This window comes from Semicossyphus pulcher, unplaced genomic scaffold, assembly GCF_022749685.1.
Source record: "Semicossyphus pulcher isolate SPU_LCO1_2020_fin unplaced genomic scaffold, fSemPul1.0.p SCAF_12, whole genome shotgun sequence".
NCBI classification, from domain to species: Eukaryota; Metazoa; Chordata; class Actinopteri; order Labriformes; family Labridae; genus Semicossyphus; species Semicossyphus pulcher.
The window spans coordinates 6,326,640-6,354,360 of NW_027211626.1; the positions used below are offsets into that span (position 1 = coordinate 6,326,640).

The 27,721-nt window shown below is 43.1% G+C and overlaps 1 protein-coding gene across 1 annotated transcript in view; it reads left to right on the forward strand.

Annotated features, from left to right (window-relative positions):
- ptpn20 (protein tyrosine phosphatase non-receptor type 20) overlaps positions 1-21,398 on the forward strand; it is a 31,714-nt gene extending 10,316 nt beyond the window's left edge. The window contains exons 21-46 of the mRNA XM_069658938.1: positions 63-271; positions 512-613; positions 1,856-1,949; positions 2,449-2,534; positions 2,938-3,109; positions 3,593-3,804; positions 4,682-4,780; positions 5,075-5,604; positions 6,841-7,459; positions 7,626-7,796; positions 7,884-8,058; positions 8,725-8,935; positions 9,019-9,056; positions 9,321-9,407; positions 10,376-10,437; positions 10,797-10,958; positions 11,039-11,288; positions 12,593-12,699; positions 12,839-12,921; positions 13,329-13,462; positions 13,551-13,699; positions 14,969-15,059; positions 17,309-17,643; positions 17,758-17,973; positions 19,220-19,282; positions 19,380-21,398. Coding sequence (XP_069515039.1) covers positions 63-271; positions 512-613; positions 1,856-1,949; positions 2,449-2,534; positions 2,938-3,109; positions 3,593-3,804; positions 4,682-4,780; positions 5,075-5,604; positions 6,841-7,459; positions 7,626-7,796; positions 7,884-8,058; positions 8,725-8,935; positions 9,019-9,056; positions 9,321-9,407; positions 10,376-10,437; positions 10,797-10,958; positions 11,039-11,288; positions 12,593-12,699; positions 12,839-12,921; positions 13,329-13,462; positions 13,551-13,699; positions 14,969-15,059; positions 17,309-17,643; positions 17,758-17,973; positions 19,220-19,282; positions 19,380-19,490 — 4,568 coding nt within the window. The 3' untranslated portion in view covers positions 19,491-21,398. The remainder of the gene's footprint in view (positions 1-62; positions 272-511; positions 614-1,855; positions 1,950-2,448; positions 2,535-2,937; positions 3,110-3,592; positions 3,805-4,681; positions 4,781-5,074; positions 5,605-6,840; positions 7,460-7,625; positions 7,797-7,883; positions 8,059-8,724; positions 8,936-9,018; positions 9,057-9,320; positions 9,408-10,375; positions 10,438-10,796; positions 10,959-11,038; positions 11,289-12,592; positions 12,700-12,838; positions 12,922-13,328; positions 13,463-13,550; positions 13,700-14,968; positions 15,060-17,308; positions 17,644-17,757; positions 17,974-19,219; positions 19,283-19,379) is intronic.
- The last annotated feature ends 6,323 nt before the right edge of the window (positions 21,399-27,721 follow it).

A 27,721-nucleotide genomic window follows, 5' to 3' on the forward strand; every position in this document is an offset into this window, starting at 1 on the left:
AGACTTAATACAACCTAAAAGTATGTTGACATTATGTGTCCTCTTGGTTGTTTTACTTTCAGAGTCTCTGAGGGACAGTAAGAGCTCCTTAAGTCAAAGCACTCTCGGTTTTGCGTTGGAGCGGGGCTTTGGGTCACAGACCACCCTGAGTGGCACTGAGTACCGTCCTGCCATGGAGGAACTGGAGGAGGCCATCACCCTGTCCAGCATGGCGACCCCAAAACAGAACAGGAGGCTCCACATTCCTGTTGTCAGAATACATGATGCCCAGGTTAGACTCAGCCAACAGCAGCTAGAGATAAGTGACTTTGTTTCCATGGCAGGAGTTGTCAACTCGAAGTCAAAGCTGATAGAAGACTCGAGCTGGTGCCTATTGTTAAACGGATTAAACGCTTTGATTAATGTGTGTAAAGATTGAGTCACTTGCATTAGACGTGTCCTGAAAAAACGTCTTCTCCTCTTTTAACCCTTTACCAAAGTGAAATATTTATTTTTCCTCGCTCTTTTTCAGGACGTTTGTTCTAGATCCCCCTCCATCTTGAGTCTGAAAACTGGGGAGCGGTTTGTGTTGGAGCTGAAGAAAAGCAGTGGTAGTCTGGGCATGAGTGTTGCTGTGAGTGAATGTTCTACCTTATACACACAGTTGGCAGTTTATTAGGTACAATCAGCTTATACTAAAGCACTATAATACAAGTCTTGCTGACATACATGCTTCTTTCCCTTTTTGATTTCAATTGGACTGACGTAATAAATATAAACACCTGTCAATATATTGCAAAGCAATATAACAGCAACTGCATGGTCCAAAATAATCATACATCAACTCCTCTCTAAAATAGTTTCCTCCAAAAAGCAACATTGGAACAGGGAAGCTGAAAACTACTACTGTGACGTAGCAGTCTTGTGCCTCATGCCATGTTGACATACATTAACTGTGTATACTGTGCCAAGAACTTAGTGACATTCTTCTTAGAGTGCGAGATCAGCTCAGGCAAACCGATTTACAGGACCTACTGGAAAGGGCCAATAGGTAGCGACGCACAGTGACTTGGATGCCAACATGCTGAGTCAGAGTCAGTTCTAAGGTAATTTGAGGACTCTTAGCTTCTCTTAGCTGACATTAAGCTTCAAGCTAACGCTGATTAGCTTTAAGCTAACATTGGTGCAAGACTTAAAGTGATAATCTCGAAGAATTTTAACTAAATGTCTGTTAAGTCACTATCTAGCGCCAAATGAGGTAACACAATGGTGATTGAGCCAGTGGCCCACTGATGAAAGCCTTTTGTATTTGCGGTATATAGTATTATTAATCACAAGCGGCGCCCAGTTAGTGACGCGTTTTCCATCAGCAGTGGTTGGTCTGCCAGAGAGGGGAGGCGGAGCTAAGCGCCTGTTTTCCCGCCTCTGCAAGTGTTGCGAGTAAACAGTAATCTACTATGGCTGAACAAACAAAGAAAAGATGGATGACTACAGATACAACTTCAAAAATAAGTGAAAATCCAAAGAAAAAAAAACAAATTTGGCGCTCAGATGAAGGCACACTGTCTAAGAAGGAAAGCAACAGTCAGCGAGGAAAACCAAAAAGTTACAACCGGAGCCAACCGTGGACGTCTGGTTAAATTTGGACCTGTGCCCGCAATTCCTTTTTATCACCATTAGGGGCCACCAAATAGAAGGAAACTGAGAACTTCCAGATTATATCTTTAAAGTGCCAACATTTACATTTTTTTTGAAGATTATTTTTGGCCTTTTTGCCTAAATTCGACATCCACAACAGGTCCCTTTACACAAAAAGTAATAAACTGTAAATGGAAATATATTGATTACCTCTTTGTCATTTTTCTTGGGTAAAAAGGGTGGAATAAACACCAACGTGCGATTTGGAGGCATCTACATCAAGAACCTGGTGCCTGGAGGTGCAGCAGAGCAGGATGGAAGAATTCAGATAGGTAATTCTTTTAGTTGTGAGAAGTGAGAATAGTAGCAAAAGTCAGCATTTATTTGCATCCATTCTCTCATTTGTGAAGGTCTTGAATAACAGCTCTCTTAATGAACGGATAGGATTAAAACACGGTGAAATATCAACCACATCTGTCTCGGCTTTGAGATTTTTTATCTCCCAAAGACTAAAATTTTAAACAACTGATTAAGGGTTAAAGAAGGATGACGTTCCCTCATAAGATTATATCTATATGTTATAAGATTATGGAGTAAAGAAGTTGTTCTTGAGGCATTTAAGATACTGTTTTTTTATTTTAGCCGGTCACTTGTGCATGGGTATGCCACTGGTGCTTCTGTGCTGTGTCTGCTTAGTTCATGCTTCAGTGAGCAGGAACGACTTTTAGATTTGTTGACATGCCCGTCAAACGCGTGCACACACACACATACAAACCGTTTACATATTGATGTTGCTAATGATGATGAGATTTGCGTTGTTGCATATGACAGGTGACAGACTGCTGGAGGTTGACGGGTCCAACCTGAGGGGCGTGACTCACCATCAAGCTGTCGAGTGCCTGAAGAGGACTGGGGAGGTATATACACACACACATACAAACACATACAGACGTACTTGCAGTAAACTCTCTGTTATGATATGATTCCATTAATATTAGTGCAGTATGAATTTCCACATGTTTTAATCACGTTTGTGTTCAGTGTCAGTGCTAAGAGAGTCCAGGATCTAGGTCCTATTTCCCATCCTGAGTCTATGTTTGTTACTCCCTCTTCATGTGGAAGTATTTTAAGTTACCTTTACTTGAAGTGTTGCAGTGTTAAGATCACCTGAATCTGGAGAAGCTTTAGCAGTCCATTCAGAGTCTATTATAAATATGCACCAAGAAAAGGCAGAGTAGCTGCTGATGTTGCACATTATTTCCTGTGTAAACTATTGAACATACTGTATACAGAGGGTGTTTGTGCATCTGTTCCCTATAGGTTGTAACCCTGCTCTTGGAAAGGGAGCCAACCATAATACTGGAGCCCAGACCCGAATCACCCTGCCCCCTCTTGCCCCACAGTCCATCACACACACAGCCCCCCAGGACTGAAGTCTCCATGGAAATGACCTTGAGTGGTCGAGCCAAGGACTACAGCTTTGTGACTGATGGTGAGCGGGATGGGGGGGGGGGGGGGGGAGAGGAAGGGGCACAAATGCTCACAAAGGAGAAGAAAAAAAAAAGACACGCACACACATTTGCACACATGGCCCAGAGGTGACTGTGAGTCATCTGACAGCTACATTGTGGTTTCTGTCAGAGTCATCCAGCGTTGACGCTCGCTCCGTCCCCCTGAGACCGCATGCACTGAAACCTTGAAGCTGCCTGTTCAGCTGAGTTAAAGGGACAGTTCCTCGTCCCCACAAAGCCCTCCTTTCTGTACGGGACAAAGAAAACACAAATCTTCTGCTTTTTAGATTCTGTTATTGGAGATGTTCTTACTAAATATAGGACGAGACGTGTTGGGGAGATTGATTGAACATTTTTTTTTATCACAATGTACCAAATTGCAGCCCACATTACAGATTAAAGATTACACAACATACACGAATGATCCAAGATTCCCCTCCTTCTCCTTTTTTTTTTTTCCCTAGAAAACACGCATGAAGTGGTGCTGAAGAAGAGTCTGTCGGGCCTCGGCTTCAGCTTTAACATCTCGCAGCTGCACTCGGGGACCGACAGCGGCAGCGTGGTCCGCATCAAACGCCTGTTCCCGGGTCAGCCAGCGCTGGAGAGCGGCCTGCTACGAGAGGGAGACATCATCCTGTCCGTCAACAAGGAGCCTGTGAAAGACCTCTCTTACCAGGTAGGGTCTGGGGCATTTAATAAATATATTTTTTCTTATTAATTTATCAGCTTTATTTTTATCTATCCCCTATGCCAGCACATGCACATCCCCCATGCACATGCTGCTACACCCTCAGACTCACTCTTGTCTTGAGGAAATTCAGTCTTTAATACAGTTACCTTGTTTTGGCAGCTAAATCACTTCATCTTATTTAAACATTTTAATTTTTTTCCATCTTTATATTCTGTTTATTTGATTGTTTTTGCTCAGGTATTTGGTTATTACCGCCCTCTTTCACCCTCTCATGTTTTACATACATTTTCATGTTTACCACATATCTTGCATATAAAATTAGAATTAATTCTTCCATATTGATACCATTAAAACTTCAACCAGTGGTTTTTCATATTCAAATATAGAAGATGTTTGTTGCATATAAGTGTTGTTGTTTTATTTTTCCTCTTTTTAAACAACATTAAAATGGTGATAAAAGCGTCTAGACAAAAGGGTTCACAAGGTGCTAACAACAGCCTATAACGCCTCATAGTTTGGTCACTAATAGTGTCACAGAAGGTGATTTCGTCTGTGGCTGAATAATTGTGAATGGGCCGCTAAGTGTGTGAGCCGCTCTAGTAGTGACCCTGCTCTTTCTTAAGATCTCGACCACGTCATCGCTTCACTAATCCTTTAATCTCATACGACCAAAAATAGCAAACTGGTTGTGTCCTGGCGTTTGATGTGTCACTTAATCTTTTGTGTACTGCCAAGGAGGCACATGTGCGGCATTTACGCAGCAACATTTAAAAAAGAAATGTAACACAAAAACATTTTAAGCCCTCAGCACCCGAAGTGTCCCACACCAACACAGTTATTTTTGTTTGTATGTTTGTTTCAGAGAGTTTTGTTCCTGCTTCGAGGAGCTCCGTCTGAAGTTCATTTGTTGATCTGCCGACCGGGTCCAGGAGTACTTTATGTTGTAGATGACAACACGCTGGTGAGCTCACACAGACACGTCTGCACACATACACTGTATCTAAAAAACAAGAGAGCGTATACAGTTAGATAAATGAGTGCAAGTAACTTTGAGTGCATGCAATTGCATATAGTTGTATTTATGTGATTATATTGCTAAATTGAGCTTATCTGGGATGTATGATTGTGAACATATTTATATACAGCATACAGTACAAATGTTTAATTATTTCCTTTATTTATGTCTTTTTAAACCTGTCTTGTATGTGTTAAAACCTACTACTACTAATCATCCATCCTCTCTCTGGTTCTGTAGAGTCCTGCAACCTTCCGGGAGGTTCGATCTCGGTCTCTGGACATCAAACTCGGAGAGGACTACAGCCAGCTGCTCAAGTTTCAATGTGACATCAATATATCTGCCCAGAAGTCGCCTCTTACCCAGGAGGAAGATCTGATCAACACAGCAGAGAAAAACCCAGAACCTCCTGCAGCTCCTCCACTTCCCGAGACCCAGGAGAGTGTTGACGTTCAAATCCAGACCAACCAGCCTCCGCCGTCTCCTCCTCGCTCACCCCCATCACCTACCTCACCCACATCGCCTCCGTCACCGGTCTCGCCAGCCTCACCTGCCTCCCCAGCATCACCTGCGTCACCTGCTTCTGGCTCTCCTCCAGCTCTTCTAGAGCCACGACAAGTCGCTGAGAAACAAGCGGAGGAGCAACAGGAAGTAGAAGCAAAGGAGAAGAACAAGGAGGACGCGGGAGAGGAGGTTGCCACGACGACAAATTCTTTAGTGACGCCTATGGATGTGTGTCCTAAGACTGCTTCAAACTATGTTTATTCCAGGTAATGTATCCCATGTAGACTCACATGAGTATTAACGTATTACTTATTATTCTACATATTAAAACATTCCATTGTAACCGTAGACTGTATATAAGGAGTGAATTAAGCCTCTGGTTTCAAAGTGAAGCCTATGCAGAATCACCATAAACCTGCATTCTGTCTAATGGCCTGCAGGGGGCGACTCCACTGGTTACATAAAGAAGGCAGGGCATGTTTATTAATATAGCACATTTCAGCCAGACAATTCAAAGTGCTTTTACAAGACAACAAAAGCAAAGAATTATAAAACAAGACGTTAAAAAGCAACGTGAAGATAAAATAAAATATAAGAATATAAATAACTAAAATAGTTATTATAATTAATTTATTAAAATAATTTACTAAAGCAGACTTGCAATTTTCTGGGAGCATAAAAGCTACATGCTGGTTCTCCGTGTTTGGTTCTGACTCTGAGGACAGAAAGCAGACCTGTCCCTGACGACCTGAGTGGTCGGGATGGTTCGTACTCACACAAATGTATTTTGGCCTTAGACCATTCAGCGCTTTATTAACCAACAGTAGTATTTTAAGATCTATTCTCTGACAGGTCTGGAGTGATGTGATCTACTTTCTTGGTCTTCGGAAAAGATGTCTGATTGTATGAAACCAGCTGAGAAAAGGACCCTACTTCTCAGTAATTTAACCTAAAACCTAGACATTTTCCTAATAACTTTATGGTCTCAATCGTTAGATTAAGTCTTCTTGAATACAGCATGATGTCTTTTTGTGAATAATGGTCACATTTAGAGTAAAATCAATGTTAAAGCAGGGTATGCTTTAGGCAGAACTACCCGGCGTCCTGTCAACAAGGATAGGGACATAGGAATGTGTTTCCACTCTTTTGTCCTTATATGGTCCCTACTGACTAAAAAAAAAACCAATATGGCGACTGCTACCATGCCGAACTCTCAGCTTCAAAAGGGGGGGTTCAAACACAAATGGATGACAAAACAGTTGATACATCCACTGCTTATATTCGGTGTATGCTTTTAAGCTCACATGCTGAAGTAAAAAATATGTACTTAAATGTATCACAGAGAAAAGAGCCTCATGTTAAAACATGTTAAACAACAGAAACACCAACAAATGTGTTACAGTTAGTTATGTCTGGTGTCAGTTAGAGCTACTGATGCTGTCATCTGGACATCATTTAAGTATTATGTTATGTACTGTGTTGTTCTGTTTGTTTATCTGCAGTGGAGTCAGAGAGGAGGCAGATGGAAGCGTGACCTACTGCCTGATGGGAAATGGACTGACCATCATGGCTGATGAAGAGTACCTGACCATCAGCTCCACCTTAGAGCCTCCTCACAGCTTCCCCTCCAATCTGGCCTCTCACACTCCAACAACCAACCTCACAGCGCCCCACTCTCAGACCTCCAACACCTCCTCTGGTTTCAGCTCCCAGAACCCAAACCCTCACATCCCCACTACAAACATCTCACCGCTCAGCCTCTCCTCTGATACCCCGACCACCTGCCCCCTCACCCACCCTTCTCATCCTCTCACAACGCAGCCACCCAAAGCCAAGCACCACCCGATCCAGCAGGGGCTTCTCCCGAGTCACTACAAAGCCATGTCCAAGAGCAGCAGGCCTCTTGTGCCTCCGCCTCCTGCTCCGTCAGTGAGCCCCATCACAGCCCAAGTCATGTCCTCTGTGCCTCCCTGTGCCAGCCCACCTGCACCGACGCTACCACCCCCAGTGCTGCCCCCTATTGGTCAGACCCACACGCAGCTGAGGGAAGAACCAGAGAGGAAAGAGAGGGAATATAAGAGCGATGACGTCGATGACGATGAGGAAGAGAGTCGAAGAAAGGCAAGTTTGTGTGTTTGTTCATTCAGCCTTAACCCCTGCAGATTTGTCTCCATTAGGAGCGATAGAGACACTGTAATTAGGATTATTAGATCCAGGTCAAAAAAGAATCTATCTCTTATTTTAACTTTTTCTGTAGCTGTTAAATTAATAAAATGTTTTGTTTCAGGGATTGGTGAAAGAGTTTGAGCTCACTGTGCTTCTGAGCAAGTCCAGGAGTGGAAGCTTTGGGTTCACCATCACCAGAAGCAAACTGGACAACTGCTACTACATACAGGAAATACTGGACAACCCGGCCAAGGCAGACGGACGACTCCGGGCGGGAGACAGGCTCATCACAGTACGCACAGACACACACATACGCACATTTCTACACACTGTTTTGTTAGATATTTTCCGATCAAGTCTCGTTCTCATTTGTCTTTAGGTAAATGGGCATAATGTCACCAGTGTGGCAGACGATGTCGCCATGACGATTCTCAGGTCATCTCCGAGGAAATTGAGTATGACCCTCGGGAGGGCAGTCACCAACCTGGTGGCCCCGCCTCCCTGCGACAGCCTGCCGGATATCGTTCTCTACAAGACGCCTTCAGGACAGCTGGGTGGGGTTCTGTCGCTATGTCAACACATTTTAAAGTCACTGGAAACAAAAATCTATATTAGCCTTCCCACTGTAACACAGGGTCTAATAAACATAAGAGTTAGCATCCAATAATGATCACATATTAGTTTCAATCCAAAATCGAAATATTGTCATTAAAGTTTCTGAAAACTCTTCATAGAAATTGAATCATAAAAAAAGACGTGCTGCAGCTATTTGGTTGTTTAAACTTAGCGTTAGCATCGTCCATGGGCAAAATAAGTTACAACCATGGATGAGTGTTTATGGTCATGGGTGTTACGTGTTCACCACAGTTGTCTATTTTCGGCTGCAGGACTTTAGTTTGTGTTAAAATAGCCTCAGCGGATGGAGTTTAGTTCCCTTATACTTCTGCACAGAGCCCTCGTTTAGCAATCATAGCTTTAAGAAGAAGCAGGGGCATCTCAGCTAGTGTTACATATGTATGCTAACTGCTATGTAACTCACAATTCAGCTACCACTGAAATAAATATTTTCAGATGTTAGGGACACATTCAGAGGACGTAAACATACTGTTTAGGGCTGCACTTGGCTGAGTGACATTATACACTTATTTTACTATTTTAAGCCAAAAAATAAGTAACTTGTTTAAATGTATTAACTGTTTGTATTTACTGTTTGTTTGTAGGTATAAAGCTGACAGGAGGCATTGGCAGCAAATGGCAGGGCATCTACTGTCTGGAGGTGGTGCCAGGCTCTCCAGCCAGCGAGGAGGGCAGCGTCCAGCCCAACGACAAGATCCTCTACATCAGTGGCAGGTGCACCCTGGGAATGACCCTGGAGGATGCAGTGAAAGCCTGTGAGATCGCCCCGCGTAAAGTTAAACTTAAAATCATCAGGTATGTGCACTAAAAATCTAGAAAGAGAGACGCTAAAATATGTTCGTCTCTTTGATTGACTCTGCTGTTTGTGTCCAACACAGAGAGGAAACACCAGTGACCCCCAAGGCGAAGTGGAACGGTAAGGGTTCCTGAAGGATTTATGGGATCGTGCCACCCGCTTGAGTTAACCCAAGGACACTTAAACATGACGGTTGTGTTGTTAAATGCACTGATGGACTGCCTAGAAACCAGATATGTTAGTGCTCACCTGAACAATTTAAGCTCAATCATTAGCAGAAAGCTTAATGAGTTCTGGGAAGACATTTGTTTTAGATCACGCACCTGCACCTTCTTTGCACATTGTGCAGAAGTGCATCTCAATATTCTACTTCTTCTTTTGCAGGGCTGTTTGACTGGAAGAAGGACAGGAAGTTTTTCGCTCGTTTTGAAGAGCCGGTTTCTCCAGAGAGAGAATCACCTACAGAAGATGGTGAGTTTTTCTATTCAATTCAATTCAATGCTTTATTGGTATTAAAGTTTCAGGAACATTTTTGCCAAAGCACCACCCTCCAAAATGATCAAATATCTAGACACTAAAACAATAGTAAGATTAGAAATAACCCAAAGAGGTTTCCTGTGCTTGGGTCCATCTCCTCGCATGTTCTGTCAGCACCATAACTGGTTCCCTTTCACTCTTTTGCTTGTTGCTCCTTTGTCTGCGTGGAGCCGGAGCTCGGTGCTGAAAGATGCAGCTGTGTGTGTCTGTGGTGTGTGTGTCTGTGTGTGGGTGTGTGTGTGTGTGTGTGTGTGTGTGTGTGTGTGTGTGTGTGTGTGTGTGTGTGTGTGTGTGTGTGTGTGTGTGTGTGTGTGATCGGAATGATGACAGACAGATCCTGGGCTCTCACAGCAGGATTAATAATTAGCAAGCCTCAGGGCCTCCACTGGTGTATTGGACTGCAGGGCTGTAGCCGTCATACACACACACACACACACACACACACACACACACACACACACACACACACACACACACACACACACACACACACACACACACACACACACACACACACACACACACACTGAATGCCATACAGCCAGTGGTCTACAGGGCAGGTAGCTCAGTTGCTTGGTGACGGTGCATGCAGAGGTAAGGGACAGTGGAGAGGGTCAGTCTGAAAGGAGCAGACTTGTTCACCTGTCATAGAAGAGACGCACCCATCAACACTTCTCTTTCAAAATGGCCGAAGAGGTGCGAGGTTGGTGTGTGTTGTTTCTTTCTTTTGGTCTCAAACGGAAAATGGACGAGACAAGTTCCGTTGTTAGCTAGGATCAAACTTATACATTTCCCCGTATTTAGATTAAAGTTTTTACTGAATTCATAATTTTGGATGTGATTACTCGAGATGTTTGTCCGTACCGGCCGCTGATTCATTGATAACTCTTCTGTTTTTCCAGTTGAAGCTGTGTGTAGGACTGCCGGGAATTTCAGATGTCTCCCGTTCACCCAAGAGCAAGATGTAAGTCTCAGAAAATGTTATTTATCTTTGCCCAAAAGCTCGTTCTTCCTGGTGTACGCCTTTGTCTCTTGCCTGCTCTCTCTATTCATTTTCTTTAACTGCACATCTTTAGAAGTGTCTGATGAAACACACACTGTAACATGAGTCTACTGTGTGTCAATCTGCGAATGCATTCTCTTCTGGGGGTCACAGTCTGTGTGTGTGTGTGTGTGTGTGTGTGTGTCAGGCGTTCTTTACACCTGATTGATGTATTAACAACATAATGGCATTTTTCTGCAGGATTTAAGATGCTCCTGTTAATACACTGGAATAAAACTGACACTCAGCCTTTCCCTGACACTGAATCCTCCTCCTTTCAGAGTTGCATCATGCAAGTTGAGTTCACCAAACCAGAAGGTGGAGGCCTTGGCTTTGCGTTGGTCGGGGGAACTAATGGCAGCATGCTCAGAGTGAAGGAAATCTGCTCTGGTGGTGTAGCTGAGCAGGACGGTCGACTGAGAGTGGGAGATATTCTATTAGAGGTAAAACTCCAGCATGCATCTTTTCTGTTTTAATATCCCTGCAGATGAGAGAATGCTTATTGTCACTGTGTATTTTCCAGGTGAACGGTGTGATTGTGTCCGGCCTGAGCCACAGTAAGGTGGTGGACATCCTCCGTAAAGCGGAGGGCAGCGTACAGCTCACCATCTGCAGAGACCTCCTGCCCCTGACCTACTCCGAGTCACCTACACCTCCTAACATGTCCGCTCAGACGGAAGCTATTTTAGCCGAGCAGCCGGCTCCTGTGTCCAGCCCTGATACCTGCTCCTCTCCTGACGTCATGCTGAATAAGCCAGTTGAGCGTCCCCCTGGTACGACCTCTGACAACCGTCTGTCCTTTTATCATGAATTTTAGGTGCTGTGTTTGTCATCTTACTTAAACAAACTATGAGGAGTTTTTAACCTGTTATTAAGCGGTCTAAATTTAATACGGGTTCCTCTATATGACCTATAAAAGCCAGCCAGATCATCAGCTAGATTATTAATTATTTCTATGTAGTTATTTTTAACGCCTGTCGCCGCGGCCACCTGGTAGGTTGGCATGTTGACACAGTGATTTACAGCATACACACTGAAAAGTCCATTACCTTTTCCCTGGCAAAGCCTTACAGAGCAGGGACGTGGATTTTAGAGATGGCAAGTGTTCTGGTTTCTATTTGTACTGTGCTTGTAGTCCGAGTAGTATTGACCAATCACGTATCAGCAGGCTGCGGCATATGCAGGAAAAACAGTCCTATCAGCAGCTATCTGACAACGATTTAGCTTCTTATTAATGTCTATAAACAGACATCAGCAGCAAGTTCAGCTAACAATCGGTTCTAGATCTAAAATTCTAATTGAGACAAATTCCCTTGACGCTGTGTCACGAAAGCCGTTCAGCGTTTAGATTTCCTGACTCCCTCAAATGCATCAGAAACGATCGATATGACCTCCGTTCAACAAACGAGCATTTTAAAAGTAGTTTACTTCTCCTCTTGAGGACTTTTTACTAATCTGCATCATGATGTTGAAATTTCAGCAAAGGTAAGACCCGTTAATTCAAGTCAATCACAAGAAAAACTTCTTTTTCTGTAAACAATGCAGCACGCACGAAAAGGAAGTCATTTATCATTAACCGCTGACTACACACCCGGCGTGTTCATCGTTGTCCCCAGAGGCTGTATGGTCGTCAGACTATAGCCGATGGGATCCCAGATTGCACAGAGAGTAATATGTTTAATGCAAGTGAATTCAGTGCACTCATGTACAGGAAAGTATCAGCAGAGACACTCCTTTATCCACAGGGGCCGCTTCAATGGATGCTAAATGAAAGTACGGCTTCTTTAAAATTTCACTACCTAAAGACTTGACTTGGTTTGAAATTAAAACTTTAGTTCACTGAAAATAACAAAGATAAAAAAAAAAAATGCAAAGCTGTATTGATACTCAAGTATCAGACTATACAGTTAAAACGCTTGAAACACAGACCACAAATACAAATGATGTGTCTTTTAAATGGGCACTGTTTAAAGAGAATTTGCATCTTGACTTGCCTCCTTTTCTTTTTTTAAATTGTACCTTGTTTGAGAGGACTTAAAATAAACCCTAACTTAATGTCCTGTTCTCTTTGTTTCAGAGGCAACATCTGATCCTGTGATCAGTGAGGCTGGAGTGGTTCTAACCTCACCCCCTCCTCCACCTCACCGACTAACTGTTGTAACAGATGAGACTGCAATCAAACAGGTAACATGCACACTTAGTATTGTGCTGTAATAATATTAACGTGTTTAAATTAAATCATACCCCTCCTAACCTCTTTACTAACATCTACCACTAACATCTTCCTCCTCCTCCTCTGGCTGCTTGTCCGTCTGTGGAACAGGAGAGCTGTGAAAGCACCCCTTCTCATCAAGCTTGCTGCCCGTCTCTTAATGTCACTGACATGTTGCATGGAGCTTCTGACAGGTAGTAACTTCCCAAACTACTCCCCTCTTGTACTGTCTACTTACTCCCTCTCCTGTATCCACCTTAGTCCACCTATTTCTCATCCTGCTTCCTCTGTGGTTTTGGTCTACTGTTGTTCCACACGCCACCACGAGGAGGCAGCAGAGAGCAATAAATTACACACAGCTCTGGGATAAATGCTGCTGCTTACGGCTGCTAATTAGACAGTTAGGATGCGAATCATAGTATTATCTGCAGCCTCAAAGCAATAGGTATGGCAGAAGTACTCAGATATTTTAGCCTCTTGTCTATACTGTATTTTAGGTGGAAAGGTCGCAGGGAAAGGAAGCTCAGCCTTGCATGATTTCATCCCCTCCCACCGAAGAGTAAAATGGTGTGGTCTCACCCCTGCCCCCTGACTCCCCCAGGAAACACATTGTGACCAAACTTTTGGACCAGTCCTGCAAAGACATCCGGAAAACCCAGTCAGACGGCTGGAGCAGCGAGGAGGAAGATGATGTGTTTGAAGCCACCGGTGTGGAAACAACCTCGCCACAAACAGGTGTCTGTTCTCTTTAATCTTGCGCTGATGTGTCACAGTGAAAATGTTATCCATGCCGACCCTCTCCCTTTCTCTTTTGTCTCCTCAGGCCCACCTATAGTATCCGAAGAGGAGCTGGCCAGTTTAGCTGTCATTAGCCCCTCAAAGACCAGCCAGTACTCAGGCTCCAGGGTCAAAGCTCTCATCCAGATTCTGCAGCATCAACTGGACCAAGAGGAACTCATCAAGGAATTCATGGTGTGTATGTAGTGTAATGTAAACATTTACCAACCAGTCAATCATCATGAAGCTTAGTCACGGTCCTCTGCATCACATACAACGCACCAGGTATCCAACAACACAGGACTGTTGCTCAGGACATTGGGAATCGGGTCCTGTGTGAAACGTTGTTTAAACCGCCAACACAATGTTTTCTCGTACCTTAAACATGTAGCCAACCTAAGCAAGCAGGCCGTGATCTATGACTACATGTGAGACAGCAAAGAGAGCATACCCAATCATGTCCATCCATCCATCAATCATCTTCTGCTCATCCGGGGCTGGGTCGCAGTGGCAGCAGGCTAAGCAAGGTGACCCAGGTGTCTCTCTACCCAGCAACGTTTTTACGGCGTTCCCAGGCTAGACGGTATATACAATCCCTCCAGCAGACTCTGGGTCTGCCCAGGGGTCTCCTCCCAGTTGGACGTGCCCGGAAAACCTCCAAAGGGAGGCGCCCAGGAGGCATCGTAAACAGATGCTTGAACCAACTCAACTGACTTCTTCCGATGTAAAGGAGTCGCGTCTCTACTCCGCGCTCCTTACCCTATCTCTAAGGCTGAGCCCAACCACCCTTCAGAGGAATCTCCTTTCGGGCCCCTTGTATCCGCAACCTCATTCTTTCACTACCCAAAGCTCATGACCACAGATGGGGGTTGGAACGTAGATCGACTGGTAAATAGACAGCTCCGTTTTCACCACGACGGTCCAGTACAACACCCGCATTCCTGCTGATGCTGCACCAATCCGCCTGTCAATCTCCCGATCCATTTTACCCTCACATGTGAACGATACCCTGAGATACTTAAACTCTTTGGCTTCGCAATCATGTGCTTTTGTATAACATGCAACACCCTCTAGCTTCGGCGTGAGTATAAGTAGCAAAAGGATACCATGTGTGATTGAATGAGATGCCAGATTGTTGCGACAAAGTGTCTGTATTTTGAGACTTACATTAATTTCCTGCAGACTTTCACTTCATCGCATCATTTACTATAACAATTACTTGCCTAAACCTAACCCCTACCCTACCCTTATCTTAACCCACCCGTTAATCTCAACCTTGTCCCCAACTGCTCAAACCATCCAAACATACTGGTCTTAAGTCTGGTTTACGTCCCTGAGAGTGAAGTAAGTCTCAAACATTGCAGTTTTACGCTGTCTTCATGGACAGACATACTGGGATCCAGCTGCTTCCTTTAAAGTGAATACATGTTCTCTTTGTTATTGTGCTCCTGTTGCTCATTTCAGGCTCTGGAGCACCTGAAGCCCTCTGACAACTGCGTGGTGGGAAAAGCCCCTGAGAACAGAGATAAGAACCGCTACAGAGACATCCTCCCCTGTAAGTCTCTCACAGCACGTCTGTTAACTTTCACTTTCTTCAGGGAGAAGCTTAACTTTTATTTTCTCCATTTGTTCAAACCCTGTTTCATTTTATGTTCCCCTATTGGAGGTTTTTATTGGAGAGCTGCAGCTTGTAAAAGCTGGATACTCACAGACTTGGCATTTATAGGCGAGCCTGTTTGTTAGCACTTTTCTTAGCAGCTCAGTTGAAGCTGACTTTAAGGTCTGCACTGGAGGGGGTGGAGGAGATATTTGTTTACAACACTCTGCACACCAAATCATTCCCTACATTAGTATCAATAATTCACTGGTGACACACTTATAATTTCGTTGGAGCCAGCCAAGTATGTAATGATGAAGAAGATGTAATTTGTTTCCAACCTTGTAATTATCTTGGATTTATATTTTTAATAAATGAAGCAGCAACAGGAGAAAATTACAAGCTGGATAATTGGTTTGGATTTTTCGGTGGTAAATACAGAGACAGAGTGTGTGTGTGTGTGTGTGTGCGTGTGTGCGTGCACTCTGTGATGTAATGCTTTTATTCTTACTAACACTAATGATATTGAAAAATGTGAAACATGTTCTCAATGTAAGCCCACTTCATACATGCACACCATAGACCTCCAGTTTGCCATTTTGGTTGGCAGCATGTGGATCTGTGGAAGCAGAGGCGACCATATTTGGACACATTATCACCCCAGTATTTAATTTATTAAACAAAAGACTACAGAAGCTAACAGCGCGGGAATGTCTATCAGACAGCTAGCTGCACCCACCTGTCAATCAAAGTGACCACGCCTCTAATTATGCATAACTTTAAGCCTTTATATAATTTAAATAGGCGAGTTGTATAAAAGTGCTTCCCCTGTACAGCTGTCATGAAGAGAGAAATTAACTATAGAGACAGAAACGTTTTTTGTATGAGGCTGTAAACATTTTTAATTCTGCCGTAAAGTCGAGTCGAGAGACACAGCGCTAAAATGACCTCGGCATCAGCTGTATTTTGTCGCTGCGCTGCTCCAACTTTTGGAACACCGCCGTGCTTGTCAATGTCACTTTTCCCTCATCAACCAATCAAAATCGAGAAGGGGCGGGACTTCAGATATCAACTTTGTCAACAACAGTGGTGGAGGAGAAGCGTACCATTTTTTCCAAGACTACAATTTCTAGGTCTAGGAGCTGCTGCTAATGCCAGGACCCGTTTTTATGTTTTCTTTGTAGTCTTGAAACAATCGATGAAAAACTTAAAAAGCTTGTTTCTGATAATATTTATTTCATATCGTTTCGGTTGTACCTTCATCAGGTTATCAGTCCAGCATCTAGAAAAAAACATCAAGAAATATTTTCTTTGTATAAATGTCATTGAATTAAAGCAACTATTGAGCATACAGAGCGATTTAACAACTTCCATAACCTAGCAACAGTAAGCGGCAGTGGGAAGTGCTCTGAAGTTGCGGTTGTGGGAGCTGCTAACGCAAACAGCGGTGTTAGTAGACACAGGGTAGGGAATGACTCACTTTTGGAGCAAACCTCAAGTGGCCACTCAAGGAACTGCAGTTTTTTGGCACTTTGGAGGTTGCCGCTTGATGATGCACGTAAAAAAATTAAAAAGTGCTTACTTTTTTTGCCCTCAGAGTGTGTTGGGTTAAAAAGGTTCTGATGTGAGATGAATGAGTGTGATGTAAAGGATAGTGACCCCTAATGGAAACCACTGCCCCTCACCAAACGCCTTGTTGCTTGATGCCTGTTACAAAAGCTATTTGTACAAAAACATCCAGAAAAAGGAGGGCATGTTATTTACCAGTCTGATCCATTGCTTTTAGCCTGTAACTATTTTATTTAGAAAGCCTGATTTCCAGTCTGTGGCTTTCTGACCTCACAAGCAGGAGGTGTGGGACTAACCCAGAAAACATTCCTCGCTTTCCTCCATCTATCACCTCTCTCATCACCAGCAAACCTCCTCACAGCGCTGGTTTGTTGAGCGCGACTCCAGACCTCAGAGCTGTTTACTCGGCTTTATTTACTGACGCTAAGATTGCGTGCTTTTGGGAAAACAACAAGGTGTGCAGTGTTTGTTGATGATGATCGAGAAATTAATGGATATATCGAACATTGAGAAAAAGTTGGGAATGCCTGACGTCTGTTTTTTTTAATTCAATTATAATTTCATGCACTTATTCATGACAGATTCACAAACATGCAGAGTTCAGGCTGTTTGTCCTCTCTCTCTCTTTCCCCCCATAGATGACAAAACGCGTGTTGCCATTGGAGACAACCAGGACTACATTAACGCCAGCTTCATCCGCATGCAAGTTGGCGAAGAAGAGTTCTTCTACATCTCCTGCCAGGGCCCCCTGCCCTCCACAGTGCCGGCCTTCTGGCAGATGATCTGGGAAAACAAATCTGACGTGATCGCCATGATGACCCAGGAAGTCGAGCGGGGAAGGATCAAATGTCACAAGTACTGGCCGGAGAGGCTGGGCGTTCCTCTGGACACCGGGAGGTACCAGGTCCACCTGGAGAACCAGCAGCGCCTGGAGTACTTTCAAATCAAGGTCATCCGCATGGTGGAGACAGAGGTGAGAGAACTGTGAGGAATACCTGCCTGCCTGTCGTATGTCATGAGGTGTATTCCAAAATTCAGCTTGATAGGCCAATAATTCTTGACCCTTACATTTAAATTGTTATTTCAGACCGGTGAGACCCACTTCGTCCGTCACCTGAAGTTCACACACTGGCCTGACCACGGCGTGCCACACAGCTCCGAGCAGCTGGTTCGCTTCATCCGCTACCTGAGGGCAGTGCACCACAAAGGACCGGCCACCGTGCACTGCAGCGCCGGCATCGGACGCACAGGAGTCCTGATCTGCACTGACGTTATCCTCAGCCTCATTGAGAACGACTTGCCTGTGAGTGGAAGCTTTTTTATTAGCTGTGTATGTTTCTGACATGTATAAATGCAACGAGCAAAGCAATGGTAGTGGCAGTTGGCAGTGGAGCTAGCTTCTTCAGGACATGCTCTTGAATTTTCTCTTTTGCCATCAGGGCGCCGTTATGTTTTACCTGCTTGTCAAACTAATCAATCACTATCAAGACTGATTGTTTTATCCAGTCTGTTTATTGATTAATCAGTCTGCTCAGTATCTGCATTTATTTTAAATCTTATTTCATTTTTTGTCTATTCTTGTGTGAACATAGCTGTGTTTTCCTGTCTTTTACCTACAAGCTGCTCCGATTGCCCCCAGAGGGATTATAATAAAGTTGTTTTGAATTTGAATCTCAAATGTGGATGCAAACAAACAAAAGTAAAAACCAAAATAAAGCAGAGACAAAACCATTGCATTAAAGAATTAAAAGCAGCTTTGTACAAATGTGTTTTGAGGAGTGATTTAAAATATGGTACGGATGGACTGCTGTGGTCTCCAGAGGATGAATCCTATACTTATGTGATGTTCTGACTCTTCCTGTAGCACCACCAACAAGTTGAAATTTTTTTTGTGAAATGTCTTAACTACTGTTGGATTTCTTCTCATGAAATTTGGTACAGATAACTATGATTAACTGACTTTATGTCTTGCACCATCCCCTGGTCAAATTTGTAATTTGGTTAATGTCCAGGGTTAAATATGTGAGGCTCCTACGGGCTGATGTGGAGGTAACAAAGGGCCCTTAACTTATTAATTTTAGTTTTTAATCACCCCCTGACTTATTTGTAATTACTCTTGGATACACACTTTACCTCTCACAAGATGTATTTAGTTCTAAAATCTTAGAAACCTGTGAACTGCAGAGAAAATGAAGCTAATTTGCTCTCAGTGTTCTGTAATATAAACTGCTTTCCAAACACAAATGAAAAAAAGTTAATCTGCAAATACCTGAAAAGCTAATGACACTACCAGTTGCCTCAGTTGTTTTATGTGTATGTGTCCGGTGCTTGTTAGCAAATGTTACCATTCTAACATGCGAAACTAAGATAGTAAAAACTGTATACAAAACCTGCTAAGCTTCAGCACATTAGCATGCTATCGTTAGCATGTAGCTGCTAGCATGGCTGCAGACTCTTCCTCTTGTTGCTTTATTATTTATAACATGGATGACTTATGGTTCACACACATCCTATAGCTGTGTCTAACAACCTGCTGTCTCCTTCTTTAGATTGATGTGACTGACATCGTAAAAGAGATGAGGCTTCAGCGGCACGGGATGATCCAAACCAAGGTCAGTGCCAACAGCAGGGTCAAAGGTCAAAGTTCAAGCGTTTAAAAAAAAGACAGTTCCCAAATGCTAGACGTGCCCTTTGTGTCTCTCGTTTCAGGAACAGTATCTCTTCTGCTACAAAGTCTGGTTGGAGGTTTTACAGGGCATTTTACAGCTTCACGGCAACCAATGGCAACCGGAAAGTCCCAGAGACCACAAAGTAGTCTGACTGTTTCCACGTCCAGTTCACCTTCCTGTAAAGCACAGACTGTGTTTGAGCACCCACGTGCAGTCTACCACAGCACACACTGGTGATTTTACTTTGGCTGTAGTTAGCTTAGTTAGCGGTAATACTTCTTCTCTGTTTTGATACTTTGTGTTGAGCTCTTTTGTTATCGACTTCACCTCTGATGTTTTCGTTCTTGTATGTGCTCTCGGTGCTGTGATTACGTCAATTTAATTTAGATCACTGAGGTTGTTTTGCCTTTTCAGGCTTAGTGATTTGCCTTCTGTCTCTAGCAACTTTTTTAAATTTGTGTCACTATTTGAATGTATTTCATTTAATTCTGTCCATGTCTTTTATTTTGCAAGTTGCATTGATTTTTTTAAGTCATACTGCATGGAATTCAAAATCTGGTAAAGTTCACATCTTCTATCTGGCAGTAATTTCATTAATGTCATCAAAATGCACAAGTGGTCAGTACGATCCTCACACCAGAAGGAGTGTTGGTTCGTAACCTTGATGAGTAGCGTTTGATTAAGCATTATCATTTCATTAAGTGCATTTGTACCCTGGAGAAAAGGGCATTAAGCAAAAGAACACTATCGATTTTCAGTTCATCATCTAAGGGAATGAAAAGAATCAAGTGCCTTGGAATGACTCACACCGCTTGCTCCGCATCGACCCCGAGCCACTTGTCACAAGCGGTCGGGGACGGAGAGCAAGAAACTGATTTGAGAGCTTGTTTGTGGTCTGAGGTGAACGTTTGGTGGAACCAAACCAGAGGAGGATTACATCTCACCTTTCAGTTAGTTCAACTGTAACTAAGAAACAATGTGAAGTTTGCACACCGCCTGGCAATCTGTTTTTGTTTGTGGGCCCATTTTATACAAAACACTCTCACAATGAACGTCTTACTACACATAACCTGCAAATCCTGATACAGATAAAGAATGATTCAACGTAACAAATGTTTGGATAAATTCATCAATTTTCAATCCACTCTTTGTAAAAATTTGGACGAGGTGTAAACTCTAATTATTCCGATTTTTTTGTAAAATGTACAAAACAGATTTAAAGGTCCTTTAAATAATTAGATGCTAGGCTTTTAGGTGTAATTTGTTATATGAACGCATCCTTTATCTGTATTCCACAGCTATTTTAATACAAACACAGCCAAAAATGCAAAAAATATGATGAGGTTTACAAACTTTCCATTTTGCCACTTCAGATGTACAAAGCAACAGAGCTGCATCTCCGAGTCACAGATGAGTTATAGCTGCTGGTGTGAACCTCAACCTTTGGATGTAGCTGCTTGTGAGCTTTGTTCTTTTAGCTGCTATCACACACACACAAACACACACACACACACACACACACGACGCACACCAGCTCTCGTATTGCATGCAGACTCTTAAAGTACAGAGCCTGGAGTTTGACTGAATGACTTGATCAAAATGTTGAATGTAACAAAGCAATACCCTCGTGGAGGAGGGGAGATCAGAATGTCAACCTCTCATCCGCTAACATCTTCCAAACTGTTTGGAGCATGTTGGTAAGACATATGCAGTACTTTACCTTTGCCATGTGGATGGCTGCGCAGAGCTGTCAGCGTCTGCGCCGTGTATGCAACATCCCTTCATTCGATGCCGATAGGTAAGCCTCTGTTATGTGCAAGTTCTCTCTGAGATCCTGTTGATATGTTTTCTCCCTCTGATCTTCTGAAAAAAAAAAAGATTATTCGTGAAAGAACAAACGAGCACATTTTGCATTCATCTGTGAAAAGGCATCTTGTACAGTCAAGCAAGTGCTTATGCAACAAACAGCATTGTGAAATGTAATAACCCCTTAATTGCACAACTGCTTATTTATGCTAAATTAATGTACAAGCCACTATATAACCAATAACTGAGAACAATGTAATACCTCTCTCTTTAATTAAAAACTCTTCTGAAACTTGTTTGCCTGTTTTTCGCCCCTCGCCTCTGAACGCACCATAACTCACGTCGAACAAGAGCAGCGGAGTGGGTTTTCCCTGACGGCGCACACAGAACAGAGAGCCGGAGGCGGCCCTAAATCTAATTCCACTGAGCCCCCTCTCCACTTTTACTGCGGGGTATACTCCCTCTCGGGTTTTACTGCAGGGTAAATAAGCTGGTCTCACAGGGGTCTTTGTGACAGCATGGAAACCCCTGGAAACACACTGCACGCTCCACACACACATAAACCCGACGCTGGGGGAAGCAACGGAGTAGATTTACTCCCTCACCTTCTCACTACTGCTTCTCTGGCTACTCCCACCAGCCTATCTCTCTACCACACCCCCACGTCACCCACCCTCCACTACTCCCTTTCTTTCTCCTTGCCTCCAAACTCAGACCTTGTTACTGCTGTAAGTTATGGCAGGAACGACAGCAACTGGGTTATTCAAGGCCTATTTGCATTTACAGTTGTATTATTTTATTAAAAACCACAAGACAAGGGAAGAATTACTGACTGGATCACGGACTTAAAGGTGATACTGAATAATCTGGAGGTTGACAGATGAATATATCAGGGTGGAATAGTTTTCGTGCAGCAGGGTCTGACAATCGGGCAATCAGGAGGATGTAGAAATGGGAACAAAGTTGGTGGTAAAGTCATTAACAGGAGGCCGAGTGATTTAAAGGCCGGAGGAACGTGAAGAAATGAGCTTACACGCACTCAGTAAATCCTCCTGCTCTATGCAGGGCTAACAGTCTGACACAGACACAAGCCTGCTTTCTTTTTCTCTGCGTATTGATTAAAAATAGGCGACAAATTATGTGCTGCTGTTAATTCCCTCCACGCATACACACACACACACACAGCCCTCCCTCTCCTCCTAATGTTTGTCACATCCTCCTTGATTGCCTCCCCGTCCCCTCCTGTCAAACTTCACCTTGAGTTTCTAACGGGGGACTGCAAGTCTGTAAGAAACCACTTGAACCTTCCATCTTGAAAAAAGTTCTTTGTCACACCTCCTGCCTTTACAGAAGATTAAAATAAATGAAATAACATTCAAACATTACAAACATAAGGCCTAAGAAAGTCCACATTCCCCTGTATTTCAGCCTGGCATTACGCAGACTTTGGGATCTTGACAGGAATTTAAGATAAAGGTTCTGTGGGTCAAGATAAGGTCTCGGTGCACACGATGCATTTGTCAGAATGATTCCCTGGAAGGTCGTTTAGTCCTGAAGAGGTCAAGTAGGACCCTTCCTCTGCAGCCGAGCTCAAGAGGCCTGAGAGTTATTACCCTGCGAGACGCTAGGCCCCCGTCATAGACCATTTGAATTCCCAGAAAAAGACAGGGATGAATTCCAGCTTGTGTTTTCTGATCAACCAGAGAGATAAAACTGGAGCACAAGAAGGAGGAAGTGGACGTGGAATCTGCAAGGGTATGAAGTGAGGAGGCCCCACAGGTAGAAACAAGTACACAGTGAAGATATGTTTACAAAGAGGCAGGTGTGAAATATATTTCACATCACATATCATATGCAGTTTGGTTTCCGCATTTAACTCTGCTGTAATAGATGATACATTTACATTAAATACACAGGCCTGAAACTGTACATGTGAAACAATTATATCAGAAGTATGTGAAAAGTTCTGATGTCTTTTGAAGTGGCAATCTTGTCATAAAGTAGCAAAAATATTATTTCTTTGCAGACATAATTTTCGCCATCTCATAAATATTAGTCCAAATTCACTTTTTTTATCTTTGTTTTTGTTCTCCTCCATCGTCTGAAGGAACACATCTTACTCTTTAGCTGCTTAACGATCAGGTTGTTACTAATTAGTTGCTAATTGTGTAATTGTCTGTTGCTGTCAAGGTGACAAACAGATGTTTATTTACGGCTTTTTGGTTAAAAAAAACAACACAAAATTGTCACTTTAACTACACAGAGTGAAAAGCAGTGAAAGCCTGTAAGAGTTGAGGGGACCTGGAAAGTAATATAATTATTTGGATGTTCAACACTGATTGAAACTTTACATACATTATACATTCAAGTACGTCAATGATCCATATAAAATATAGATTCTAATCTTTAAAAACACAATGTATGAAATTGCCTGATTAGGGCCTGTGTCCACTAACAGTGTTAGTTCAGTGCCCTCAGTGCCAGCTCGTCTCTGCGCTCATAGCGCTCTCAGTCGAAAACAACACAGCCGCGCTCGTCAATGTCACTTGTCTCTCACCGACCAATCAAAATTCGGGACTTCAGATATCAACTTTGTCAGCAACAATGGCGGAGGAGAAGCTAACCCTTTGTTGTTTTTCAGGATACCATTTCCAGGTGTAGAGCTGCTGCTAAAGCCAGGACACGATTCCTTTTCATTGTTTGTGAAATTTCCTTGAGTAAGAGCAGATATTAGGCGTTAGCAATTTAAAACTGTCTGACAGTCACTACCACGGGAAGTGTAAGTGCCATCAGAAAACTTTCTTAAGCCAGCAACAGAAAGCGCAGGTGAGAGGCGCTCTGAAACTGAGGTTGGGGACGCTAACAGAGCTAAAACACTTGTTAGTGGACACAGGCCCTAAGCATGTCAGTGGTGTTTCTGCGGAAGAGACAACTTCGATCGTGAACAGACAATGAAGGAGGAGTGATGTTGATCTACACCTGTGTGTTACATAGAAGGAAGTCAGCGACAACCACAACCACGAAAGAGCCTTAAAGACTTTCCCCAGTGCTTCACACATTGACTGTATTACACTATGGATCCCTGTGTTTGAGGAACTGAAGCGTCTTTATATTCTTAATTGTGGGCTTTGATTGAGTTTCAAGCAGAAAAATAAATGAGCATTAATGTTTTACTCAGTATTTGTTGCCCTTTGTAAGTCGACCCCGTAGGCTCCTCTGTCAGGCTGCCCGCTAACAGAGACACAGAGAGCCATTCATCCCTCTCCGAGCAGAATGACACTTTTGTGGCTTTCCAGACTTTCAGAAACCACAGACATGTCAAAGGAACCGGTTATGATTACGCTCTCCTCTTGTATGTTCACTTGTAATTATCTTAAGCTGGTTATGTAAAGGGTTAGCTGGGCGCACTATTGGGTTTTCTGGGGTGAGCGGCAATTGGAGTCTAGAATTACATCCAGTGGTGCTTTTTGAAAGGGGTTTAATCTTCTGAGGCTACTTTTGGTTTTGAATGTGTGTCATTTCCTGGTCTGATCCATTATGTGTGGTCAAATCTGAAAACATAGGAACATAAAGCACAAGAGAAACACCACAGCATACGACTGGGTTTGTTTCAGAAATACTCATGACAGAAACAAATTTAGATTGTTTATGTCTAAGAACCAAAATTCATTTTCAATCCAATTGCCAATTGGTTTTGTGGACGGTTGTTTTGAAGCCTTGAGTCGAGCATTATGGCTTTTGCCATCTTGGTTTTTTGAAGGCAGAAGTGATCATGTTTGATCGAGGGGCTGGAGCTCAAGAGGGGACACTGGTTGGCAAATTTTATCAAAGTTATACAGTTATTTCTTTTTATGCAAGTTAATTCTCAGAACTGAAAAATAGCAATAAAAATAAGAATCATTAAAAAAGTGTTTCAGTTATTTAGTCTATGCTGAAGGCTAACTCATTAGCTGGCTAACTAGCTAGCTAACAACCAAAAAGCATATTCAAATTTTACAGTTGTACAGGATTTGAAGAGGTTGCTATATAAAGGCAGAAGGCTCACTGAACCCCCTGGTGGCCGTAGACGAAAATGCAAAAGAAGTTCAATATCTTTTTTTTTTTAAACACAGAACTAATAATATATAGTAATGCCTTACTCTATAATAATAGAAACAGTAAACTAATTGTGACTGATTATTTTCATAAAGCTGTTGTACAGCAGCCTGCAGGGACACACACACACGCACCCATCACAGGCGAAGGAGAGTTTAGCATTAGCGTTTTGAATAGATATGATAAAACAACACCAGCTCAGGCCAAAGAAGAGACTGACGGCACAGAGATTGAGTCAAGCAGCTATGGTGAGAATTTCACAATTACTGCTGTTATTGTGCGGCGTTGTCTTTGCTAATGGTGCTGAACTGCGTTGGTTCCTTTCTTCCAGAAAGTGGGGAAGAAATGCTTACGAAGAGAGGTGCGCCGTACTCGAGTAAATGATCAGAGAGGCTCACAAAACATGGAACATCACAGGCTAGGTTATAAATGGCCAGCGACCCCACTAGACTACAGAGCTCTCTGTGTTTTAACCAAAGACTGTATATATAGACGGACAACATGACAGCTCCCTAAAAGTGAAGCCGAAACATTTCGAGCGCCCCCTGCTGGCTGGCTGCAGTACAGGTCATAAAGCCCGCCTCCTCCATGTTAACAGATGGGACATGAGTCAAACTATAAAATCAAAATACACGCCAAATACATTTTTCTCAAACATGGTTTCTGTCATTATAGTTAGTTCTTATCATGCTGATTAACGTCCAAGTGTTCATTTTTCTGACAAGTTTATTTTTAATTAGTTATTTGATGGTGAAAAAAATGATGATTGACAGCTCTGTTGACAAATACAGCTCCTGCAGCCGATCTGTTCCGGATTAGCAGAGTGGAGGACAAACAGCGAGAGGAGACGTAACTAAAAAATTAACTCCAGTCATTGAAGTTACCATACCTGTGAACATTAACCTCAGACCAACACAAAGAAGCTGTTCTGCTGTTAAACACGCTGGAGAGCAGGATCCCTGCTGTTTTTTCGGTAATTTAAGTGTGCGTTTGGTTAGCGGAAGTGGCTACAGTGGCGCCACCCGCCGACCTCTACTGCGCAGACTCTGGCTCCAGATGACGTTACCATTGCAAGACGGCAGCACCTATCACGGGGGCTATTTTGGCATCACTTTTGTACAATGGGAGCAGATGGAGACTCATCGTCCAACTATATAGTCATTGGTTTTAACATGTATGCTAAGACGCTATTGGTTCGGTCTATGAACGAGCCTGCAAGGCTCATCTCTGCAGAAACGCAGCTGAGGATCTGTATCGGCTTTACAATAGTTCAGTTATAGTGGTAGGCCTAATTCTCACAATATTTCATCACACTGGCTCTGTTGTTCCTCTATTTTTTGTGAACCCCCAACTTAAAGTTGAAACTTCCCCTATGACAAAGCCTCATTTTAAGATCCATTATTATTCTGAAGAAGTAAAGACCTTGTTTTATGTCAGCTGGAGGCATTTATGCAAACTGAATGTGCCGTTAGCTTCAGCTGCTGTTCGATGCAGGGACTGGATGCAGAACATTGTGGAACATGTCTTAAATAAGACGTCAGGCAGCCACTGATTTATTTAAATAACACAAGAGTCATTTATTCATGTTCTCAAAGATAAAAGAGGTGGAACAATGTTTTATGTAAGTGCTTGGCTTGTGGGCTCCGTGTGTGACTCAGGAATGGCCTTTTCCATAATATAAACCATAATTTGCTGTAATTATAATGTGACTTCTCCAAGCAGTCAGAGGAAATGAGCACATGTCAATAGGCATAAACTGTGGTTTTAATGACGCTCTGTACAGGAGGGAATGATAGTATGTTACAGAGAGGACTACTTTGGTGACCAAACACAAAGATACATGATAAATGCTTTGATGAGCTTATTTGAATGCTTCTTCTCTGGTTGTTAGTGCATGATGTCCAGAGTTCATCATGGGACAGGGACATTTGTTCAAATGGAGGATGGACAAAGCTGAGTGCAGTAAAAGGCCGTCTTTGTGAACCGAATGGTCTGTGTCACTGAGTGGCAAGGACGATCTTCTCTTTGTCAAACTCCCTCCTAAATCACACACGCCACATCAGAGCAAGGTTGATTAACACCTGCTTTCAATTAAGTGACTTTCTCATCAAGCCCTGGTTGGAAACACAGAAAAAAAAGGCCTCACGCCTCGTCACGTCGAAGATGTTCCTGAATTAGATAGCTATTAAATCAGAGGAGCAGACGCACGGCGTTGCGAGAGGCGTCGTTTATCTTCATTTGAGCGGGCCCTCCATGATCATCTCCACAGGGGCGGCTAATTGAAAAAGGGCTCCAGAAATGCGATTGTTAGCGGCGATAATAATTTATTACTCTCAGCTTGTGGAGTCCTGGGAGTCATTTGTATTCATTAGTGTAAATTCAAATTATGTTTGCGATTAAAATGTGACTTTGACAGGCAGAGGGGCCTCAGACGGGGACAGGCGCTGATGAGACCTTTGCTCCGGGTCACTGCCTCCCACA